The sequence below is a fragment of the Chenopodium quinoa genome, unplaced genomic scaffold (assembly GCF_001683475.1).
Source record: "Chenopodium quinoa cultivar QQ74 unplaced genomic scaffold, ASM168347v1, whole genome shotgun sequence".
Taxonomy (NCBI): Eukaryota; Viridiplantae; Streptophyta; class Magnoliopsida; order Caryophyllales; family Amaranthaceae; genus Chenopodium; species Chenopodium quinoa.
Window position 1 is genome coordinate 147338 of NW_018742461.1, and position 20698 is coordinate 168035.

General features: G+C 36.7%; 2 protein-coding genes across 2 annotated transcripts; one reads left to right on the top strand and one right to left on the bottom strand.

The window, feature by feature from the left end:
* Positions 1 to 334: 334 nt before the first annotated feature.
* Positions 335 to 1340, top strand: LOC110718472 (phosphoprotein ECPP44-like). The gene is made up of 2 exons (XM_021897298.1): positions 335 to 606; positions 708 to 1340. The coding sequence occupies exons 1-2, from the start codon at positions 454 to 456 to the stop codon at positions 1143 to 1145; spliced, it is 591 nt and encodes a 196-aa protein (XP_021752990.1). The 5' UTR covers positions 335 to 453; the 3' UTR covers positions 1146 to 1340.
* A 393-nt stretch (positions 1341 to 1733) lies between these two features.
* On the bottom strand, positions 1734 to 6647 carry LOC110718474. The gene is made up of 3 exons (XM_021897299.1): positions 4981 to 6647; positions 3667 to 3852; positions 1734 to 2745 (listed from the first exon to the last, which is right to left on the bottom strand). Exons 1-3 carry the CDS (start codon positions 5461 to 5463, stop codon positions 2443 to 2445), a joined length of 972 nt encoding a protein of 323 aa, XP_021752991.1. The 5' UTR covers positions 5464 to 6647; the 3' UTR covers positions 1734 to 2442.
* Between the last annotated feature and the right edge of the window lie 14051 nt (positions 6648 to 20698).

Here is a 20698-nt window from a genome sequence, read left to right on the forward strand (position 1 = left end):
AGGTCATTTTTACAAATCCAGTATGTCCTGTATTCTCAATCTCAAGGTCACACCAAATCGCAGCAGGCACATGGCTTAACTTAATACGCTGCAGACTCGCCAAACCGACCATTCTAGCTTAACTTTGGTCGATGGACCGACATTTTAGCAGATTCATCCCCTCTCACAAAACATCAGGCAAACAATGCAAAAAAAATATTCACTACTTGGATTTTGCACACAAAAATATGCAGAAATTTTAATTACTTAATTTGTAAGATCAAGTGCCAAGCTGAGTAGTTTAACTTGTCGGTGCTCCTCTTCTTCTATAAAAAGCCAGCCAAGTCCAAAGTGTAATCACCAACAAAGAAAATTACATTCATCTAAAAAAAAATCCCAAGTATAACCTCTATTACTACTACATATTAAGCTTAGAATAACTTTGTTTCGGGTTTATTATTACCAACCAGCAGTATGTCAGACCAATTTGAAAATGAAACCACTGAGATCAATGCTAAGGATCGCGGTCTCTTTGATTGCTTTGGAAAGAAGGAAGAGAACCCGAAAGAGAAGGTAGAAAAGGCAGAGGAAGAAAAGGTCTATCTAAATAGTAGCAGCTCTAGCTCGGTAAGAGCTTTACTATGTTGGAAATAAATTTTCATAGTGAAAGATTCAATTTCACAGAATGATTTTTAACTGTTCTTTTTTTATAACATGGATTTTTATAGTCAGAGGAAGAAGTGGAGGAAGATGGAGTGAAAGTAAAGAGGAAGAAGAAGAAGGGCCTAACAGACAAGATCAAGGAAAAGCTACCAGATCACAAAGATGAAGCCGCTGCCACTCCAGTAAGTGATTACGATGACCATCATCAGCCTGCAACTGTAACTGCTGAGGCAACACACCCGGAGGAAAAGAAGGGCTTTCTGGAAATGATCAAAGAGAAGTTGCCGGGGCATCACAAGGATGACGCAGTTGCACCTGTACCTGTACCTGCACCTGCACCAGCTCCTGCTGCTCCTCAACCTCCAGTGGTGGCACACTGTGGGTCTGATGGGCAATGTGGGGGTTCACATGAAGCCCAGGAGAAGAGAGGGTTCTTAGAGAAGATCAAAGATAAGCTTCCCGGTGGACATAAGGATAGCGAAGCAGTCAAGAAAGACCATTAGTTGATCATCCTCTTGGTGGTTTGCTGGTATTATTATTTTTATGTCCTAAAGTCTGTTAAGTGTTAAGCTTTGTATTCTGCAATTCAGTGTTTTCCCAGCTTTGTGCAATTTGGTTTCACTTTGTGTTTCATTGTTTCATATCGTTAGCTCTTGTTATTTAATTCCAGCTTTTGCTATATATTCTATCTTCTGCTTTGGATTTTGATTTTGCTTATTTCCATTCCCTAAGCTATGTGTAAGACTTGCAACAACTCTCACATCTAACTCTAATTAACTCCAAGTACCCGTGTTGTATCCTTGAGACTCAAACATGAGCAGACACTTAAACACTTCTTGTTGGAGCACTCCATAGAACTATTATATAAAACGGCTGAATTTGGCACTAAGAAACTATCTGTCAACCATACAAAAATTGGAGGTTCCAAATGCTAGAAGTTGCCAGTTCAAAGTCTGGGAAGTGAAAGTCTATCAAAGGTCCTATAGTAATCTAACCTAAATAAGCTCATAGGAAAACATTTCACCACTTAAAGGTACTACAACAAAATTGATTGGAAAGAAGGAAACCCAGATTAACATCAACATTCCCAACTTAGTAATACAGTAAGCAGAATCTGAATTTTTTAGCACACTTCCGCAATAAACCAGTGAATGTTGAGCCTTGAAAGATTGAAACAACCATTGAATTCCTAAAGCAGGTTTCCTCCAAACCTCAACTTGATAAAAATCCAAGTACTTAAGTAACAAAGAGTTCAACAAGTATGGACTGCATGAGCTGCTATTCAATTTTTTTTTTTTTTTGGAGGGGTAACAGCTTGATGTTCCCTTTCTACTCTGAGACTGGCAGATATGGACATGGCTAGGACAGGCCGTGGCCTAATAATCCGGCCCATTTCGACCTGGGGCATCAGTCATCAAGCCTGGCTGGCAGACCCGTAAAAATGACCTGACTAATCAGGTAGGAAACAAAAATCTCTGCCAAAGGCCAAGCCATACTTGATAAGTAGTAGGGACTAATATTCTACTTGCATAAGAAATAGAGAGATGCTCATCTACAGAAGGATGCTACTGTAAATAAATTCTAAAAGGCCCAAATAATTAATTCAATAACAAATGCTTTCAGCAATGTCAGATAATTCCTTGAAGACAAAGCTTTGTTTAAGTACACTTCCAAAACCAACAACAAAAATAAGTGTTAGTATTTACTTTCTCTTCCTAAGCTACAAACCAAATGATCAGCAAAACATTAAATCTAGTATTAATCTGCTGTTAATGTTTTCATAATTATGGGCTCGAACATTCACTCACCATAAACACAGGAGTGTAACAGATTCTTGGGTTTGCCAAGACGAGTGCTATCTAACGTGACAGGGCATCTGATATGCTTATAGAACTTAGACTTAACCAGCCTCCCTAGAATGTAAGCCCTTGATCGCAGAGTAAATGTTAAATTCAACCCCACATTCACTTTCTTGTTATGCAAGTTGTTACCTTTCATTGCATCGGATACAACTGACATTCCTCCATAGAGAGGGATTTGATGTCCATGCACAACTGTGGTTATGTTCGAATGACTCTTCCTTTTCTGGTAGAACTTCTTCATCTAAAAAATTCAGGTAAAATATCATTAACACCACGGTAATAAATTTTGATGAAAGAAACAAGAAGATGATAAACAGAATCCTAATTTAACAACAATTAACAACTAACAAAACCAAGTCAAGAACTCCGCCTACACCATCCATCCGAATGAAATTTCAGACTCGCAAAAGTATACTATTCCAAGGAAATCACATAGAAATAAATCACCATTATGCCTTCTTCTTTAATTTTCACCTTGGGAAGTATACTAAATTTTTATCAATACTCAATTTTCCATTTGCAAGGGCATACACTACAAAAATGATATTACCTCGAAACACATAAATATAGACTCAAATACTCAATCTTCAAGGCTTGTCTCCGAATTCCGTGGCCTGTGAAAATTAAGGATGTTCACATGTTTATTGTTTAATACATCCTCATCAATATTCAGCCTTCCTTAGCTGTGAAATTGTTATAACTACGGAAACAAACCGATGCAATTTCGATATTTTCACACTACTGAAGAAGTCCAAGGTCACAGTCTCACAGCTAATAATGTAGAAGCTTGCTTTAAAATTGAAGAAACATGCAACCATACCCAATTACCCATAACCAAGCCATCACATTAAACATGACATTGACATATATCTAAACAACACAAGGCCCTAGTATTTGAATGTGAAATTCACTAGGCGTGTCACGAATACCTATACAATTAGACTATTAAAATGCAATTAAATCCTTAATCCTATGGATCACAAAAGTCAAACAATAAGCCAACAACCATATTTAGGAACTAATGTTTATGCATAGAGCAACTAATCATACATTGATACACTTAATAAAGTTACTTCGTGTGCTCGAAATGGCTAATATGTTAGTCACCTAATACTCAACTCGCAAAATAACAAGAAAAAATAATAGGAATGAAGACAAATACCTGACCAGAAGCAACTTTGAGTTGATAGTAGTAGAGTTCAAAAGGGGTGGAAGTGACGTGGACTCCAAAAAAAGTGGCGGGATTCTTGTAGGAAATCCTGACCGTCGAATTAAGAGACAGCATATCTGTCGGAACTCCTGTGCCGTCCATTCCTGCTTGTATTGTGTAATCCAGGAACACCATGTTCTACATCATTAAAATCATTATTCAATTACTTAATAATTTATTCATTAGTTTACCAAAAAATTTATTCATTAAAATAATTTATTCATTAATAATTTATTCATTAGTCTTCATCTTATCCCCAATTTCTGAAATTTCATTTGATTTAGTTTACCAAAAAAACATTCTTTCAAAATATTAATTTTTAAAAAATATATCCGTTTAATCCATGAGCATGTGGGAAAAAGAGTCAAAACCATGAGGTCATGTGCGCAGTTCTCATAGGACGAGACACCGAGTTAACTCAGTGAACTCGAACCTAAAAAACCAACTCGGTTCATATTCTGACTAAAACAAATTAAAAGAGCCCAACTTTAAACGAAAGTGATCAGTGTTTCCTACAGTCCTGCAACTGGTGGGTGCTACTACGTCCTTTAAAGCAAAATTATAACTGAAAATGACTAGTTTAACCCTGAATATCCATCCAAACATTATCATAACAATAGCTCACGAGTTGACTCAGTTAGTCTCACATGTTTGACTTAGTCAACAACCACTCGTCATACAAACTAACACAAAATAAGGAAAAAAGAAAAATAATTCCCAAGGTTTCACTTTTTCAGAACTACCCATGCTCCTACAATAGAATTTAGTGTCTTGCCAATGTCACACTGAATACTTCCGTTTTTTAGCTAAAAAGTTTTAATTTATTTCGCTATGTATGGGAATTTTAATTGATACATTCACAATAAAATGTAATTTTACAAGATTTTGTTAGAATTATTTTACACGTACTCATTGATTTTTATAAACAATACAATAATTTACGTGTGATTCATTAAATTAAAATCAAATTAGAAAATATGCTTATTTGATTTGTTGAACTTGTACAATTAAAAGAGAAATATTCAACTAAAATGGGAAGAAGACGTGTACAATAGGTCACAAGTTTGAACCCAACCCTTTGTAATTTGCAAATTTAAATAACTTATTAGAACCCAAAAAAAAACATTAGGTTAATGAAACCACCGAGTTGACTCAGTGAGTCATCCGAGTCAAAATCATAAACAGGGGATTTGCAGAAGCAGAAGAGTTTTTTGTTTTTTTTTTTTTAAAAAAAATTTTAGAGAAAAGATTGAAAGAAAGACTGACCTTGACGAGAATATGAGGGTGAAAAGACTTAGCAGCCCCCCAAAGAATCAAAGAAAAAACAGTAAACAACCCAATAAACGAAATCATAAAACACCCCACATAAAACCTCCAACTAGGCCCACCATCCTCCTCATCTTCTTCCTCCTCACAATCTCTCTCCTCATCGCCGGCGCCGCCGTAATCCAACCGGAGTCCGCCGTAAATCCGGCGCCACCCACTTCCGGCACGGCGGTGGTAATGCTGTTTGAGGGAAGTGGAAGAGAACAATCTAGAAGTAGAAGATTCTCGAGAATGGTGAATTGGAGAACAATGGTAGTTTCTTGTAGGAGAAGTAGGTGGACTTAGTGTTGCGTATGATAGTTTGTCGAGGTCTTGTTGTGAATAAGATGGACTTTCAACGTAGTATACTACTCTTCTTGAGGGTGATCTTGGTGGGCTTACTGTTGCCATACTTGTTACATCTGAATCTGTTTTCGCATGCATTTTTTTGTTTTGTAAATTATTTGGTGGGTATTTGTTTAATTGTTGAAGATGATGCTAAAATGAAGAAATGAAGGGAAAATGGAGAAGAGAAAAGTGTGTTTTGAGTGTTCCTAGATATAGTATGGTATTGAGGAGAACGAGAATGGTAAATGCCTATGCTACAATCTGCTTTTTATGTTATTTTCTTTTTTATTACTCGTATTAATTACTCATATTCTTTTACACCTCTATCTCAAATTACTTGGTTTTTCGTTATTCATACTTGTATTAGTTGTATTGGATTTTATGCAAGTGAAATGAGTAAATAAAATAAATAATGAGCGGGAGTGTGGAACCTAACTCAAGAGAAAAAAAAAAGTTTTTATAAATGTAGATAGGACGAATAAATTTGGTAATTTGGAGAAAAATGGGACGAGTAAAATAGAAGGGGTAAATTGGACAATAGGAATAGAAGAGGGTGATTGGAAAGGAGGGTAAATGGGGGTGTTGTGATCAGAGTTCTTCTTTTATGTTAACAGTGTCTGTTGGTATTTAGTTGCAGTTTTGGTTAAATGGTTTGGTGTTTGTTTGTTTGTATGTAATTTTTGGTTTGATTGCTTTGGTTGTTGCTCATTTTTGGCATTCTACGCGCTTTGCTTCTTACTAGTTACTACTAGTGGTTAGTTTCCCTGTAAAACTAATGTCCGTGACAAATGACATTAACTAAACAATTTTTAAAAAAAATGCAAAATATTGAGAGGTGATTTGGGATTAATTCATTTGTCAAATATAAATTTTAATTCATACTTTTATGATATGGATTGGCTCATGTCATGGATTGTGGAATCAAAAAATAATCTTCAATCTGAAGGAATTGTAGGTATGTAGAGATTATAGGCATATATGTAGTTCTAACTTAATAATGGATGTGATATTAGATAGGATTTTGTACAGCAACAAACAGCTTTCTATTTTCTTCTTGAATACATAGGTTTATTTATTTTTTTTATTTTTTTTTTTGCAAAATTATATGGATTATTTAATTTTGAAGGCACCTTAATTAATCTCCATGATAAACAAGTTTCGTTCATCACGCAACGATTTTACTTAAAACCACTGCTTCAAATAGCAGATTTACACTGTAAAAGTTTTTTGCGAATTTGTACACCATGGAGATAAACTTGTATTTTTTCATTTTAGGCTAGCCAGTAGTAATTGAATATTCATTAATGTAAGAAAGCAATTTGCATAAAAGATTTATAGCCTAGCTCTTGACAGTCTGGCACCATCTTCTGATAAGCCTGGACCAAAAATTTAAATGCTGTGGCCCATGGATCAGGTGTCTTGGTGGACCACTGATAGGTACTTTCTTGGGGTTTGGGTTTCTGAGTTTGATGGACACTACTCATAATGGACCCTATTAGTTTTGGGGGCCCAAATTGTACAGATTGAAGTCCTTCCTATATTAAGTTGGATTCGAGTGAGTATATATTGTACTACGTACATAACAGTCCAAGTAAGTAACAGCAACTTTTGCTTTGATTTGGAGAGCAAAGAGAATTATTTATTGTCATAAATAAATGCAACATTGTATATATTATTTTTTGTACGTGCATTACCGTTAGGCCCTTTGGGCTATAGGAGAAGTTTGAAATGAAGTTTAGGCCCAGGTTAGTTATATATACAGAGTACAATATAAGAAGTATATATCATCATCGATTTTCTTTGACAAACTACGTACCAAACAAAGGTGGCGAAGTGGCCAGGGAAAAGCAGCCTTCCTTGACACAGGCAACAGAATGTGTAATTGAACGAAGTAGAGCTGTTCGAGTTAGATTTAGTTGAATCATGAGGAATATTGAAATAAGGTTATAGGGGTCATTGTGTGACTAGTGTCCATGTTGGTCAAATGTAGGGCGGGATTTGTTGATGTATGTTTGATTATTTTGATTTGTTGTTGAATCAAATATCAAATTCTATTTATTTTTTTAACTGTAAAATATGGGGAGCCCCCTCGTATCATAGAAGGGGATGAGGATCGAACCCTCACCACTTAGGGGTAGATGGAAGATCTAATTAACCACCCCCCACTCCTTGATCCTCAAATATCAAATTCTATTTACTTTTGGGTCAAAAAATGAAAGTTCGACTTGGGATTGGCCTATCTTGATTCGATAGATCCCTTCGAAGATCTAAATCCCCAATCACTTAGAATAATTAAATACGAGAATTTGCTAAGAGTTTATGGACGTGTTAATCAATAAGTTAATTAATTCATGAGCTAATGTAGATTTTAGAACATTACAATTAAAAGGGAATGAGAGAAATACGTACTTGTAGGGTTTTAGGTACTCTAAGCGGAATTTCACGAATCTCATTCATATGCACCTAAACAGGATCTCATGCATATACAAATTAAGGATCACATAATATTTTAGAATTTGAAGCTTGAATCCTCTTAGCAATCTTCTTCTCTACGGGAGATAAAGAGCCTCAAGCGTGACTCCTCTATTCGGTCCACCGGCTTGAATCAATGCTCCACCAATGCTAGTTGGACGGGAAAAACTTTCACCTTTCTTGGAGTAGAGAACTGGCTTTGAGAGAGAGAATTTTGAGAGGAAAAATATTACGTTGCTTTAGAAAACTAAATACTGTATATTTTTTTTTTCTAAAACACCTATTTAATATAATCTCATTAGTATAATCTCATTAGATTAATTAGGTTAGGTTTTCTTCTCCCTTATCCTCTCTTGGCCGGCCACCCTAAGTCCCTCTTTAGGCTTCGGGTTTCTTTATTGATCCAAACCTAATGTGAGACCTTGTAGGATTCGTTTAGGTGGGCTTCGGGTTTATTTCATTCTAACCTTGAAGGTCTATAGCATTCTCTAGCAAGACGTAAAGACGACCCAAATAAGCGAATTATATCTCTAAAATACGATCCAAATTATATTTAGTAATTGCACTAGAGTCGAGGAAACATTTCCTTCAATCTCCCACTTGTCCGAGACAAGTGTGCAATATTCAAATTCCTTAAGTCTCTTAGTGTCTAATTTGATAGCATGATTACAACTCTATGTTATCCATACTAGCCCTTCAAATTATTTCTTGAAATCCGAGTTTGAATTGCTAAACAAATTATCATCTCATGATTCATTTGAGCACGACCATGCATTTTCAATTCTTACTCTTCAAGAGGCCAAGATACCCATCCTATCTAACATAGGAGGACCTATTCAATCTTGTGGCAACCAAAAATCCCACTCAACTTTTAGCACAACTCGAGTGCTGCCTTTATAGTCCCCTTTTACAGCATGACGTTTGACAACATCAAAGTTACACTAATCATTGAGCTAAGTAGTGTTCCACTCATGTCTTAGGAATCCACTAATATAATTGTGAAGTTTTAGAACTTCTAAGTAGGTCTGTTCGATCATATATCAACTATACATATCCATATGATTGACTAAACATCTCCATGTTTCCACAGCCCATGAAACAGCGCTACCAATCAATCTTATATGCTAATCCTTTTATTAAGTCGTTTATATCCAATTTAACGACTCGGATTAGGAACTTAAATATTCTATGAATTTAGTTCACTTATGGGGTTTCATTCATCAAATCACGTATTTGATAAACCCATTAAATTCAATAAAATATATTGGACATTTTATTTAATACTAAACCAAAATTAAATAAGAAAAAAATTTCATTCCATATAAACATAAATTAGCAAAACCATGTCTTTAAATTGTAACAAGTTTCTCTAACATAAAACAATCTAAAGCCATTCTAACACTTGCTTCAACCCTATAGCCCTAGCATGACTTTAATGCTTGGGTTGAGGTAGAGGTTTAGTGAGTGGATCAGCAACATTCTCATTCGTGTGAACTTTGCAGATCTTGACATCCTTCCTGTCTACAATCTCGCGAATGAGGTAATATTTCCTCATTACATGCTTGGATTTGTTACGCGATCTTGGTTCTTTTGCTTGTGAAATAGCGCCATTATTATCACAAAACAATTCAATCCTTTCTAGAGCACTAGGTACGATGCCTAGCTCAATTAGGAACTTCTTTATCCAAACAACCTCCTTAGCTGCTTCAACCGTTTCTAAATATTCTTATTCTGTCGTAGAGTCTGCTACAGTGCCTTGATTCGAACTCTTCCAGCTCATTGCTCCTCCATTCAAACAAAAGAAGTACCCTGATTATGAGCGGTAATCATCTCTGTCGGTTTGGAAGCTCGCATCAGTATAACCTTTAACAACTAACTCATTATCTCCTCCATAGATCATGAACATTCCTTTAGTCCTTCTCAAGTACTTCAGGATGCTCATAGCCGCAGTCCAGTGTGCTTCACCCGGATTTTCTTGGAACCTGCTACATAAGCTTAGAGCATATGCAACATCTGGTCGAGTTATCATGGCATACATGATAGAACCTACAGCCGAGGCGTAAGGTATGCTACTCATCCGCTTCAATTCACCAGGCTCCGATGGGCACTAATTCTTGCTAAGCGAGATGCCATGTGACATGGGAATGAATCCTCTTTTAGAGTTTTCCATGCTGAACCTCGCAAGAACCTTATCGATATAAGTCTTTTGTCTTAGTCTAATCATCCTTCTGTTAATAATTTAGAGTGTCGGAATGGAGCGTTCGCTCTATGGAATCGCGCTCGCGCTAGCTAGGCGCGACCCGCGACAAAACCGCGCATAAACCGCGATGAGTTTCTGGAAAATCTGGAAAAGTTTGGAGGCGCGCCTGCGTCATGGCATGGCGCGACCCGCGCCCAAACCGCGCATAAATCGCGCTAACTTTCTGGAAAAAACGAATTTTTAGGCAAAGAAGGAAGCGCGCCCGCACCCCATGGTGGCGCGCCCGCGCCTCTTCGCTCGCGCCCGCGCTTCTTGCCGTTTTGCGGTTTTATACGACGGTTGATTCTATTTTATAAGGATTTTCGATTTTTTGAAAGGTGTTAGACAGAATATCATTCTCTCATCTTCTCCCCAAGAATTCTCCATTTTTCTCTAAATTTTCTTGCAAACTATTTTGAGAAAAACCTCTTGATTTTAGCCATCTTTGTGAATCCTTCATCGGTTTTTCGATTCTTCGTGCTAAGAACGGAAAGGGCTGTCAATTGTATCTCAAAGGGAATTTCCGGATTAACCCTAGCACCGTGTGGGGGAAATTAATCCCTTTAGGAAAGTATTCATACGCCTTTGACAGTGTATCAAGATCATAGTCTCAAGGGGCATTGCGATTCTCATGTTCATGTGTGGTTCTTCGGCTTGGAGTTTTAGGCAAGTGTAATTAATCTTCTTACTGGTGTTTTCTTTTGAAATTTCTGTAATTTCATAGATTATAATACTTGATTGGAACACCATTGTTGTGTTTGTTTAATTACATTACTTTGTCTTGTAATTATATCTTTAGGTTTTGTTTCCCACACATTTTATTAAGTATTTCTTGATATTATAAGTGATTTCTAGTTAGAAATTCAATGTAAACCTAACAATCTAAAGGGATTAAATTTTAGAATTGTCAAGTATGTCTAGTGTGAAGGAACTTACAACTAACTTCGTCAAACTCAAGAAGTTTGACGGTGTTGAATTTAGGAGATGGAAGAAGAATATGTTTTTTGTTCTTAAATCTCTTAATGTTGCCTATGTTATAAGTACTCCAAGGCCAAATGAACATGAGAATGAGACCTTCGAATCCGTTCGGGAAAGATCAAAATAGGACAACGGCGATTTCATTTGTCGTGGTCACATCTTGAATGGGATGGAGGATGACTTGTTTGATGTCTACCAAAATGTGGAATCGGCTAAGGAGCTTTGGGAATCCTTAGATAGAAAATACATGATGGAAGACGCTTCAAGCAAGAAATTCTTGGTTAGTAATTTTAATAATTATAAATTTGTTGATGGTCGATCCATAATGGATCAATTTCATGAGTTGCAACGCATCTATGGTAGCATAGAACAACATGGTATTGCTATGAATGAGTTGTTTGTTGTTTCTAGCATAATTGATAAATTGCCCCCTAGTTGGAAAAATGTGAAACATGATTTGAAACACAAGAAAGAGGACATGACATTGTCCGGTTTGGCCACCCACCTTCAAATTAAAGAGGGGATTCGTGCCATGGAGGGAACTAAGGATGGAAATCCTAGCTCATCTACCGTGAATATGGTAGATGAAGGAAGGGCTAAAGCCTCTACTAGCTTCAAGAGGAAGAATGATAATTATTCCAAAGGGAAGTTCAAAAGGCAAGCAAACAATAAAAAGTTTGCTTGTTGGGAATGCGGTAAAGTTGGACACCGCAAGAAGGACTGTTTTTCCTTTAAGAAAAGGATGGAAAAAGCCAAGGGGGGTCATGCTAGCACTAGCAAGGACCAACCCACCAAAGGTAATCCAATTCATGAGGTTGAATTTAATTCCGGTTTGGATTTAAATGCAATGGATCCTAACATTTTTGTTGTGCAGGATGATGACTCATGGTGGATTGATTCGGGGGCGTCAAGGCACGTGTGCAAGAGTAAGCATTGGTTCAAAACCTTTCAAAAGGTTGTTGATGGAGAAGACCTCTACATGGGGAACAACTCTACCATCAAGGTCCTTGGAAGAGGGCAAGTTGAGCTTATGTTTAGTTCGGGGACTGCAATAGTTCTTAGGAATGTGTTGTATACTCCGGAAATTAGTAGAAATCTTGTATCCGGGCCTTCCCTGAATAGTCTTGGCTATAAGTTAGTATTTGAAGCGAATAGATGTATAATTACTAGGGGTGTAATGTTTATAGGTCGTTGCTACTTGGATAATGGTTTGTTTAAGCTTTCTTTAAAAGACAAGCATGTTTGTAATGATGATTTATGTTTGAATGTTGTTGACAATGTTAATCAAGTTGATTTAAGTTTGTTTGATTTATGGCATTCTAGATTAGGACATGTTAATTTTAATAAAATGTTGTTTATGTCCAAACAAGAGTTGATTCCTTGTTGTGATATTTCTCCTAATAAGTGTTCTACTTGTATGTTGAACAAGATCACTAGAACTCCATTTAAGAGAGTTGAGAGAAGTTCTAACATTTTAGAACTAATCCATAGTGACTTGTGTGATTTTCATAGTACGCCTTCTTTGGGGAACAAAAGATACATGGTCACTTTTATAGATGATTATTCTAGGTTTTGTTACGTGTATCTTTTGCATTCCAAAGATGAAGCTTTAACCAAGTTTGATATTTATAAAAGGGAAGTAGACTTGCAAGTAGATTCATTTATTAAGAGAATTAGAACTGATAAGGGAGGGGAATACTATGATCCAAGTTATTTCCAATCTTTGGGTATAATTCATGAGACTACAGCTGGTTATGCACCACAATCAAATGGTGTAGCTGAAAGGAAAAACAGAACTCTTGAAGAAATGGTTAATTCCAAGTTGTCTTACTCAGGTTTGAGTGAAGGGTTCTGGGGTGAAGCTATGTTGACAGTATCTCACATTCTTAATCGGGTTCCCACAAAGGGAAAAGAATCTACTCCTTATGAACTTTGGTACAAAAGAAATACAAACTTGAAGTATCTCAAGGTTTGGGGTTGTAGGGCAGTCGTAAGAGTGCCCGGTAACAAGAAGAGAAAGCTCGGTGAAAGGGGCTTGGATTGCATATTTATAGGGTATGTTGAGCATAGCAAAACCTATAGGTTCTATGTAATAGAACAAAATGACTATATATCTGTTCATTTAGTTATAGAGTCAAGAGATGCAATTTTTGATGAAAACCGATTTTCATCAATGAGTAGACCGAAAGATCTACAAATTAGTGCCAATGATAGGGAGATAGTAGAGTTGAAGGATCAACTTGAAACTCATGAAAGTACATTCGATAATGAGAATGTTGAAACTCTTCAATTGAGGAGAAGTACTAGAGAAAGGAAAATTAGGAATCCTCTAGATGACTTCATAATTTATTTGGTTGAAGGATCTAGGGATGTCCTTAGTTCCACTACTCCATATTGTTTCAATGTGGATAGTGACCCAAAAACTTATAGTGAAGCAATTTCTTCCCAAGATAGTGCATTTTGGAAATAGGCTATAAATGATGAGATGGATTCCATCATGGGGAATAACACTTGGGTCTTAGAGGATTTACCTTCCGGTTGCAAACCTCTTGATTGCAAGTGGATTTTCACTAGGAAAAGGAGACCGGATGGCTCCATAGTGAAATTTAAAGCCAGATTGGTTATCCAAGGCTTTAGGCAAAAGCATGGTGTTGATTATTTTGACACCTATGCACCGGTTGCAAGAATCACCTCAATAAGGTTATTAATTGCAATGGCTTCGGTATATAATCTAGTAATCCATCAAATGGATGTGAAAACGACATTCCTTTATGGAGATCTAGAGGAAGAAGTGTATATGAAACAACCCGAAGGGTTTGTTTTGGAAGGACAAGAAGTCAAGAAGATAAGGTGTGTAAACTGGTTAAGTACTTGTATGGACTTAAACAAGCACCAAAGCAGTGGCATCGGAAGTTTGATGACACAATTTTGTCCTTTAGATTCAAGGTGAATCAAGCTGATAAGTGTATATATAGCGAATTTGATGACAAGGGTCATGGTGTCATCATTTGTCTATATGTTGATGATATGCTTATCTTTGGTACAAGTCTACAACAAGTAGAATTGACCAAGGAATTCTTATCCTCATCTTTTCAGATAAAGGATTTGGGGGAGGCGAATGTCATTTTAGGCATCAAGATAATTCGGGACAATGGAAGACTTATTTTAAGTCAATCTCACTTTGTTGAGAAAATGATCAAACGGTTCAATATGTTTGATAAGTGTCCTGTGAACACCCCCATGGAACCAAATGTCAAATTGGTTAAGAATTCGGGGAAAACAATTTCCCAATTGGAATATTCAAGGATAATTGGATCCTTGATGTATGCCATGACTAGTACAAGACCGGATATTGCATTGGCTGTGGGAAAACTAAGTAGATTTACTAGTAACCCGGGTGCACAGCATTGGTTTGCAGTTCGAAGGGTCTTGAGGTACCTTAAGGGTACATTAGACTATGGTCTATCTTATAGTGGATTTCCTTCGGTTTTAGAAGGATTTTCGGATGCTAGTTGGATCACTTACAAAGAGGATGACTCTTCTGTAAGTGGTTAGGTATTCATGTTTGGAGGAGGTGCCATTTCATGGTCTTCCAAGAAACAAACTTGCATCGCTGATTCCACTATGGCAGCAGAGTTTATAGCTCTTGCATCAGCTAGTAAAGAAGCTGAGTGGTTGAGGAATCTCATGATAGAGTTGCCTTTATTGTCAAAGCCAATGCCACCGGTGGCAATCCATTGTGATTCCAATTCGGCGTTGATAAAGGCTTATAGTCAAGTGTACAATGGTAAGTCTCGGCATATTTCACTAAGGCATAGCCTAGTGAAAGAGCTTATCAATGATGGGGTCATAAGTCTTGACTATGTTCCAACAAAGATGAATTTGGCGGATTGCTTTACAAAGGCAATGCCAAGACATTCCATCATATTTGCTATGAATGGAATGGGTTTATGTCCAAAAACACAAACTTGTGAAACCCAATCTAACGCTTGAAGAAACATCAAGTCTTAGATTCAATGTGGTTGAATCGCATTTTTGATGTTTGTTAGCAATATTTAATGACCCATATAGTTATGGTACTTGTGATGTATTAGGTAGCGTCATTTAAAGTTCTCAAAGGTTTAGAGTTGAGAAGCTGTAAATGTAAGTGTCTTGTCACAAGGGCACATTTACGTACATGAGAACCTACCTATATAAGTTCGAAGTTTAGCCGCTTCAAGAAGTCTAGATGGACATATAGACTTCGATGAACTTATGAAAGATACGGACACATGGCTGTTTAAAAGTGTCAAGTGATGAATGATTCGATTTATCTTATGTGTACTTCACCTTCGAATGGTTGGATATATCCGTGTGATTCAATCCATATGGAAATCATGGGATATGATCATTGTTAAGTGTGTTGTACTAGGTGTTAATTCAATCCGAATGGACATTAACATTGATGCATAAGATGTGGCTAAATGATAGATTTGGAGAATGTATAAAGAAGACACTCTAAATGGGGGAGGATTGTTAATAATTTAGAGAGTCGGAGTGGAGCGTTCGCTCTATGGAATCGCGCTCGCGCCAGCTAGGCGCGACCCGCGACAAAACCACGCATAAACCGCGATGAGTTTCTGGAAAATCTGGAAAAGTTTGAAAGCGCGCCCGCGCCTCCGGTTGGCGCGCCCGCGTCATGGCATGGCGCGACCCGCGCCCAAACTGCGCATAAATCGCGCTAACTTCCTGGAAAAAACGAATTTTTAGGCAAAGAAGGAGGCGCGCCTGCGCGAGCTGGTGGCACGCCCGCACCCCATGGTGGCGCGCCCGCGCTGCCATGGTGGCGCGCCCGCGCTGCTGTGGTGGCGCGCCCGCGCCTCTTCGCTCGCGCCCGCGCTTCTTGTCGTTTTGCGATTTTATACGACGGTTGATTCTATTTTATAAGGATTTTCGATTTTTCGAAAGGTGTTAGACAGAATATCATTCACTCATCTTCTCCCCAAGAATTCTCCATTTTTCTCTAAATTTTCTTGCAAACTATTTTGAGAAAAACCTCTTGATTTTAGCCATCTTTGTGAATCCTTCATCGGTTTTTCGATTCTTCGTGCTAAGAACGGAAAGGGCTGTCAATTGTATCTCAAAGGGAATTTCCGGATTAACCCTAGCACCGTGTGGGGGAAATTAATCCCTTTAGGAAAGTATTCATACGCCTTTGACAGTGTATCAAGATCATAGTCTCAAGGGGCATTGCGATTCTCATGTTCATGTGTGGTTCTTCGGCTTGGAGTTTTAGGCAAGTGTAATTAATCTTCTTACTGGTGTTTTCTTTTGAAATTTCTGTAATTTCATAGATTATAATACTTGATTGGAACACCATTGTTGTGTTTGTTTAATTACATTACTTTGTCTTGTAATTATATCTTTAGGTTTTGTTTCCCACACATTTTATTAAGTATTTCTTGATATTATAAGTGATTTCTAGTTAGAAATTCAATGTAAACCTAACAATCTAAAGGGATTAAATTTTAGAATTGTCAAGTATGTCTAGTGTGAAGGAACTTACAACTAACTTCGTCAAACTCAAGAAGTTTGACGGTGTTGAATTTAGGAGATGGAAGAAGAAGATGTATTTTCTTTTTACATCTCTTAATGTTGCCTATGTTATAAGTACTCCAAGGCCAAATGAACATGAGAATGAGACCTTCGAATCCGTTCGGGAAAGATCGAAATAGGACAAACGACGATTTCATTTGTCGTGGTCACATCTTGCTGCATTTCCGACGTGAAGCTCCACCTCGCCCTTTGCTAGTTTTCTACTTCTTTTTAGTCCTTGCACATCATTAACTATGTGAGAACCACAACCGGTATTGAATACCCACAAAGAAGTAGAAGTCAAATTGATTTCTATAACATAAATACCTGAAGTGGAAGCACCTGACTTCTTGTCCTCCAAGTATTTGGGGCAGTTTCTCTTCTAGTGACCTAACTTCTCACAATAGAAACATTTGCTTTCCGCAGCAACTTTTGTCTTAGCGGTCGGCTTAGGCTTTTCAAAAACAGTGACAACTTGCTTGCCTTTCTTCTTCTTGCCTGCCCCTTTCTTTTTGAAACCCTTTCCCTTTTGAACCATCAAAACCACATTCTTTGGTTCTTTGGGAATGTTCCTTTCAGCATTGACTAGCATCCCATGCAATTCAGTCAAAGTCTTTTCAGACTCATTCATGTTAAAAGTCATCCTGAACTGATTAAAGTTGTCAGGCAATGAGTGAAGAATGATATCAGTAGCCAACTGTTGGCTATAAGGGAATCCTAGACGTTCCATGTTTTCAAAAAGACCATCATTTTGAAAGGATGCTGGCGAACTGATTCATCGGTTTTCATCTTACATTCCAAAATCTCGTTGTTGGTCTCATACCTCTCAATCCTGGCCTGTTTCTGAAACATGGCCTTGAGCTCTTGCATAATGGTGTAGGCATCCTTGGTCTCAAACCTCTTTTGGAGGTCTAGTTCAATAGCCGCCACCATCAAGCAAGTGATTGGAGTAGACCTTTCATTAGCCTGCCAGGCACAACGTTTTTCAGCTTCAAATGATTCATCAGTCACTACTGGAAGTGGGTTTTCTAAGACATCCTCTCTACCCTCCGACCTCAAAACAAGTCTTAGGGTCCTTTCCCAATTGATGAAATTTTCTCTGTTCAGCGTATCCTTCTCAAGGAAGGGACGGATGTTGAAAACCGAGTTCTTGTTGTTGTTATGAGACATGTCATCTACAGACAGAAAAAGGCATAGTTCAATTTATGTTTATAAAAGCACCTAAAACATGCAATGGTTTCTAGGTTACTTAAGCACTCTATTCAATTTTAAGGTCCCAATTTGAATAAGTGATTCCAGGCCAAGATCCTATTAACATGCAACGTTAAGCAGATGGAGGCCTTTTCTTAAAGTTACATTGTCAAGGTAAGTAAACTCTTTACTAATTACACCTTTTGTAATTCTTGGTTAGATAGAAAAACACCTCATGCTTAACTATCCCTTGCTTCAAAATCCAAAACTCTTTTGATGATTTTGTTGAGGTTAACCAAATTAAGTGTGCAAATTCGCAATTTCACGTCATCTCCCATAATTAATAACAATACCCTGCGGAGGCATGACCTATTACTATTAATTAAGGGTTAATAAGTACTTTGTATTTGAAAAGGCGAACCTCAATATTTGCAGGACCTAAGTTCATTATGTTGTTATTAATTAGTGAACTCTAACGCATTGATAACAAACCTACAATAAACTTATAAGCATTTTAAGAATAATGATAAAATGCAAAATTAAATATGTGCTAGTATGGCCCCTATTCCTAAGAACTAAGCTTGATTAGGCACCTCCTTGGACTCTTCATGGATCTCCATCCACCTTTGTCATGGGCCTTCTCATCTTGGGTTCTTCTTTGGATTAATTAAGTATTTAAATAATTAAACTAATTCCTAATTAAAATTAATTACAAAAATACTTAACAATATGCAAATCGTATTTAAATAACAAATACATAACGATACGCAGATCGTATTTATAATTTAAATTTTGTCCATACTAGTCATTTGTAGCAATAATATATCATATATATGAAAAATGCCACATAATAACATCATATATTATACTTGCCAATAATCAAAATATCAAATATTCTTAATTATGTCAAGTGGATAAATCAATTAATTAGGAAATCCATGAAATAAATCATATTTAAATTAAGGAAATCCTAACCACCCAAAAAGATTCTATCTTAAAATTAAGCTAACCAACTAATTTTAATTTGATTAAAAAATTAAATTATGTAATTATCTCATAAACAAGACAAACAACCTTAATTGGAATTGCTCAAAATACTCCTTAAAATCAGTTTTTCAATATCATCCACAATTAAAATAAAAATCAAAATCAAATTTAATTAAATCAAATTTAATTAAATCAAATTAATTTATTTTATTTTTATTTTTTTGAAAAAACAGGGGATGCGTGACTGAACTGACTGCCCAGCCACGTCACAGCCACCGCAGCAGTCAGGCTGGAGCCCAGCCACCGCAGCAGCCGGCCGCCACAACAGCGCTGGCTAGCGCACCAAGTAGCAGCCCAGCACACCAACCAGTAGGTGCAGTGACTGGAACCATGCAACAGTTGCACATTTCTGCCATTGCCCCTCCCCTGAACATCGCGCCTGCTGCCCTGCGCCCTTGCCGACCACCGGAGCAGCCACCGTGGCCCACCGGCAGATGGTTCTACCACCTAGCCGTGGCTGCTCCCACTCAACCATTAAATCCCTTTTTCTTTTTTTAAGTAAATTAATTCTACAACTTTTGTAAAATTAATTAATTGGTCTAAATTAAATTAAACATAAACTCTTTATGCTTAATTTAGAAAATTAATCTAAAATCTCTATTTTAATTAATTTAGGGTTTTTCATATAAAATAATTCCTAATTCAAATAAAACTATTTTTACATGAATTATTAATCATATCTAAACCAATTTTAAATATGAAAAATAGATTAAATTACATGAATTCGACATTTAAAATTCGAAAAATTAGGGTTCATACCCATCAAAAAATTCGAAAATTAATTAGGGCTTTTAGGGTTCTATAGAAAAACGGTAGGGTTAGAAGTTATTTGAGCAATTAAATTTATAATTTAATCAATTCTAATCAATTAAAATCATATTTTAATAAGGTTATTCGATCCATAATTCAATTCCTCCCCTTAATCAAATTAAAACTAGCCTAATTCACATCAAAATAATCATATTATTGTGACCAATGAATTATGTGCAAGGGGCTAACTGATACCACTGTAGGGTTTTAGGTACTCTAAGTGGAATTTCATGAATCTCATTCATACGCACCTAAACAGGATCTCATGCATATACAAATAAAGGATCACATAATACTTTAGAATTAAATTCATAATTTAATTATTCCAATCAATTAAAATTATATTTTAATAAGGTTATTCGATCCATGATTCAATTCCTCCCCTTAATTAAATTAAAACTAGCCTAATTCACATCAAAATAATCATATTATTGTGACCAATGAATTATGTGCAAGGGGCTAACTGATACCACTGTAGGGTTTTAGGTACTCTAAGTTGAATTTCATGAATCTCATTCATATGCACCTAAACAGGATCGCATGCATATACAAATAAAGGATCACATAATACTTTAGAATTAAATTCATAATTTAAGCATTCCAACCAATTAAAATTATATTTTAATAAGGTTATTCGATCCATAATTCAATTCCTCCCCTTAATCAAATTAAAACTAGCCTAATTCACATCAAAATAATCATATTATCGTGACCAATGAATTATATGCAAGGGGCTAACTGATATCACTGTAGGGTTTTAGGTACTCTAAGGGGAATTTCATGAATCTCATTCATACGCACCTAAACAGGATCTCATGCATATACAAATAAAGGATCACATAATACTTTAGAATTAACCTTTGAAGCGTGAATCCTCTTAGCAATCTTCTTCTGTATGGGAGATAAAGAGCCTCAAGCGTGACTCCTCTATTCGGTCCACCGACTTGAATCAATGCTCCACCAATGCTAGTTGACCTTTCTTGGAGTAGAGAACCGGCTTTGAGAGAGAGAATTTTAAGA

Excerpts from the sequence above, each read along its gene's own strand:
- LOC110718474 (XM_021897299.1), bottom strand. The coding sequence starts at position 5,463 with ATGCATGCGAAAACAGATTCAGATGTAACAAGTATGGCAACAGTAAGC. Across the intron at positions 3,853-4,980 it reads ACCCTCATATTCTCGTCAAG|AACATGGTGTTCCTGGATTA; the intron begins GTCAGTCTTTCT and ends TTAATGATGTAG. Across the intron at positions 2,746-3,666 it reads TCAAAGTTGCTTCTGGTCAG|ATGAAGAAGTTCTACCAGAA; the intron begins GTATTTGTCTTC and ends TGAATTTTTTAG.
- LOC110718472 (XM_021897298.1), top strand. The coding sequence starts at position 454 with ATGTCAGACCAATTTGAAAATGAAACCACTGAGATCAATGCTAAGGAT. Across the intron at positions 607-707 it reads ATAGTAGCAGCTCTAGCTCG|TCAGAGGAAGAAGTGGAGGA; the intron begins GTAAGAGCTTTA and ends GGATTTTTATAG.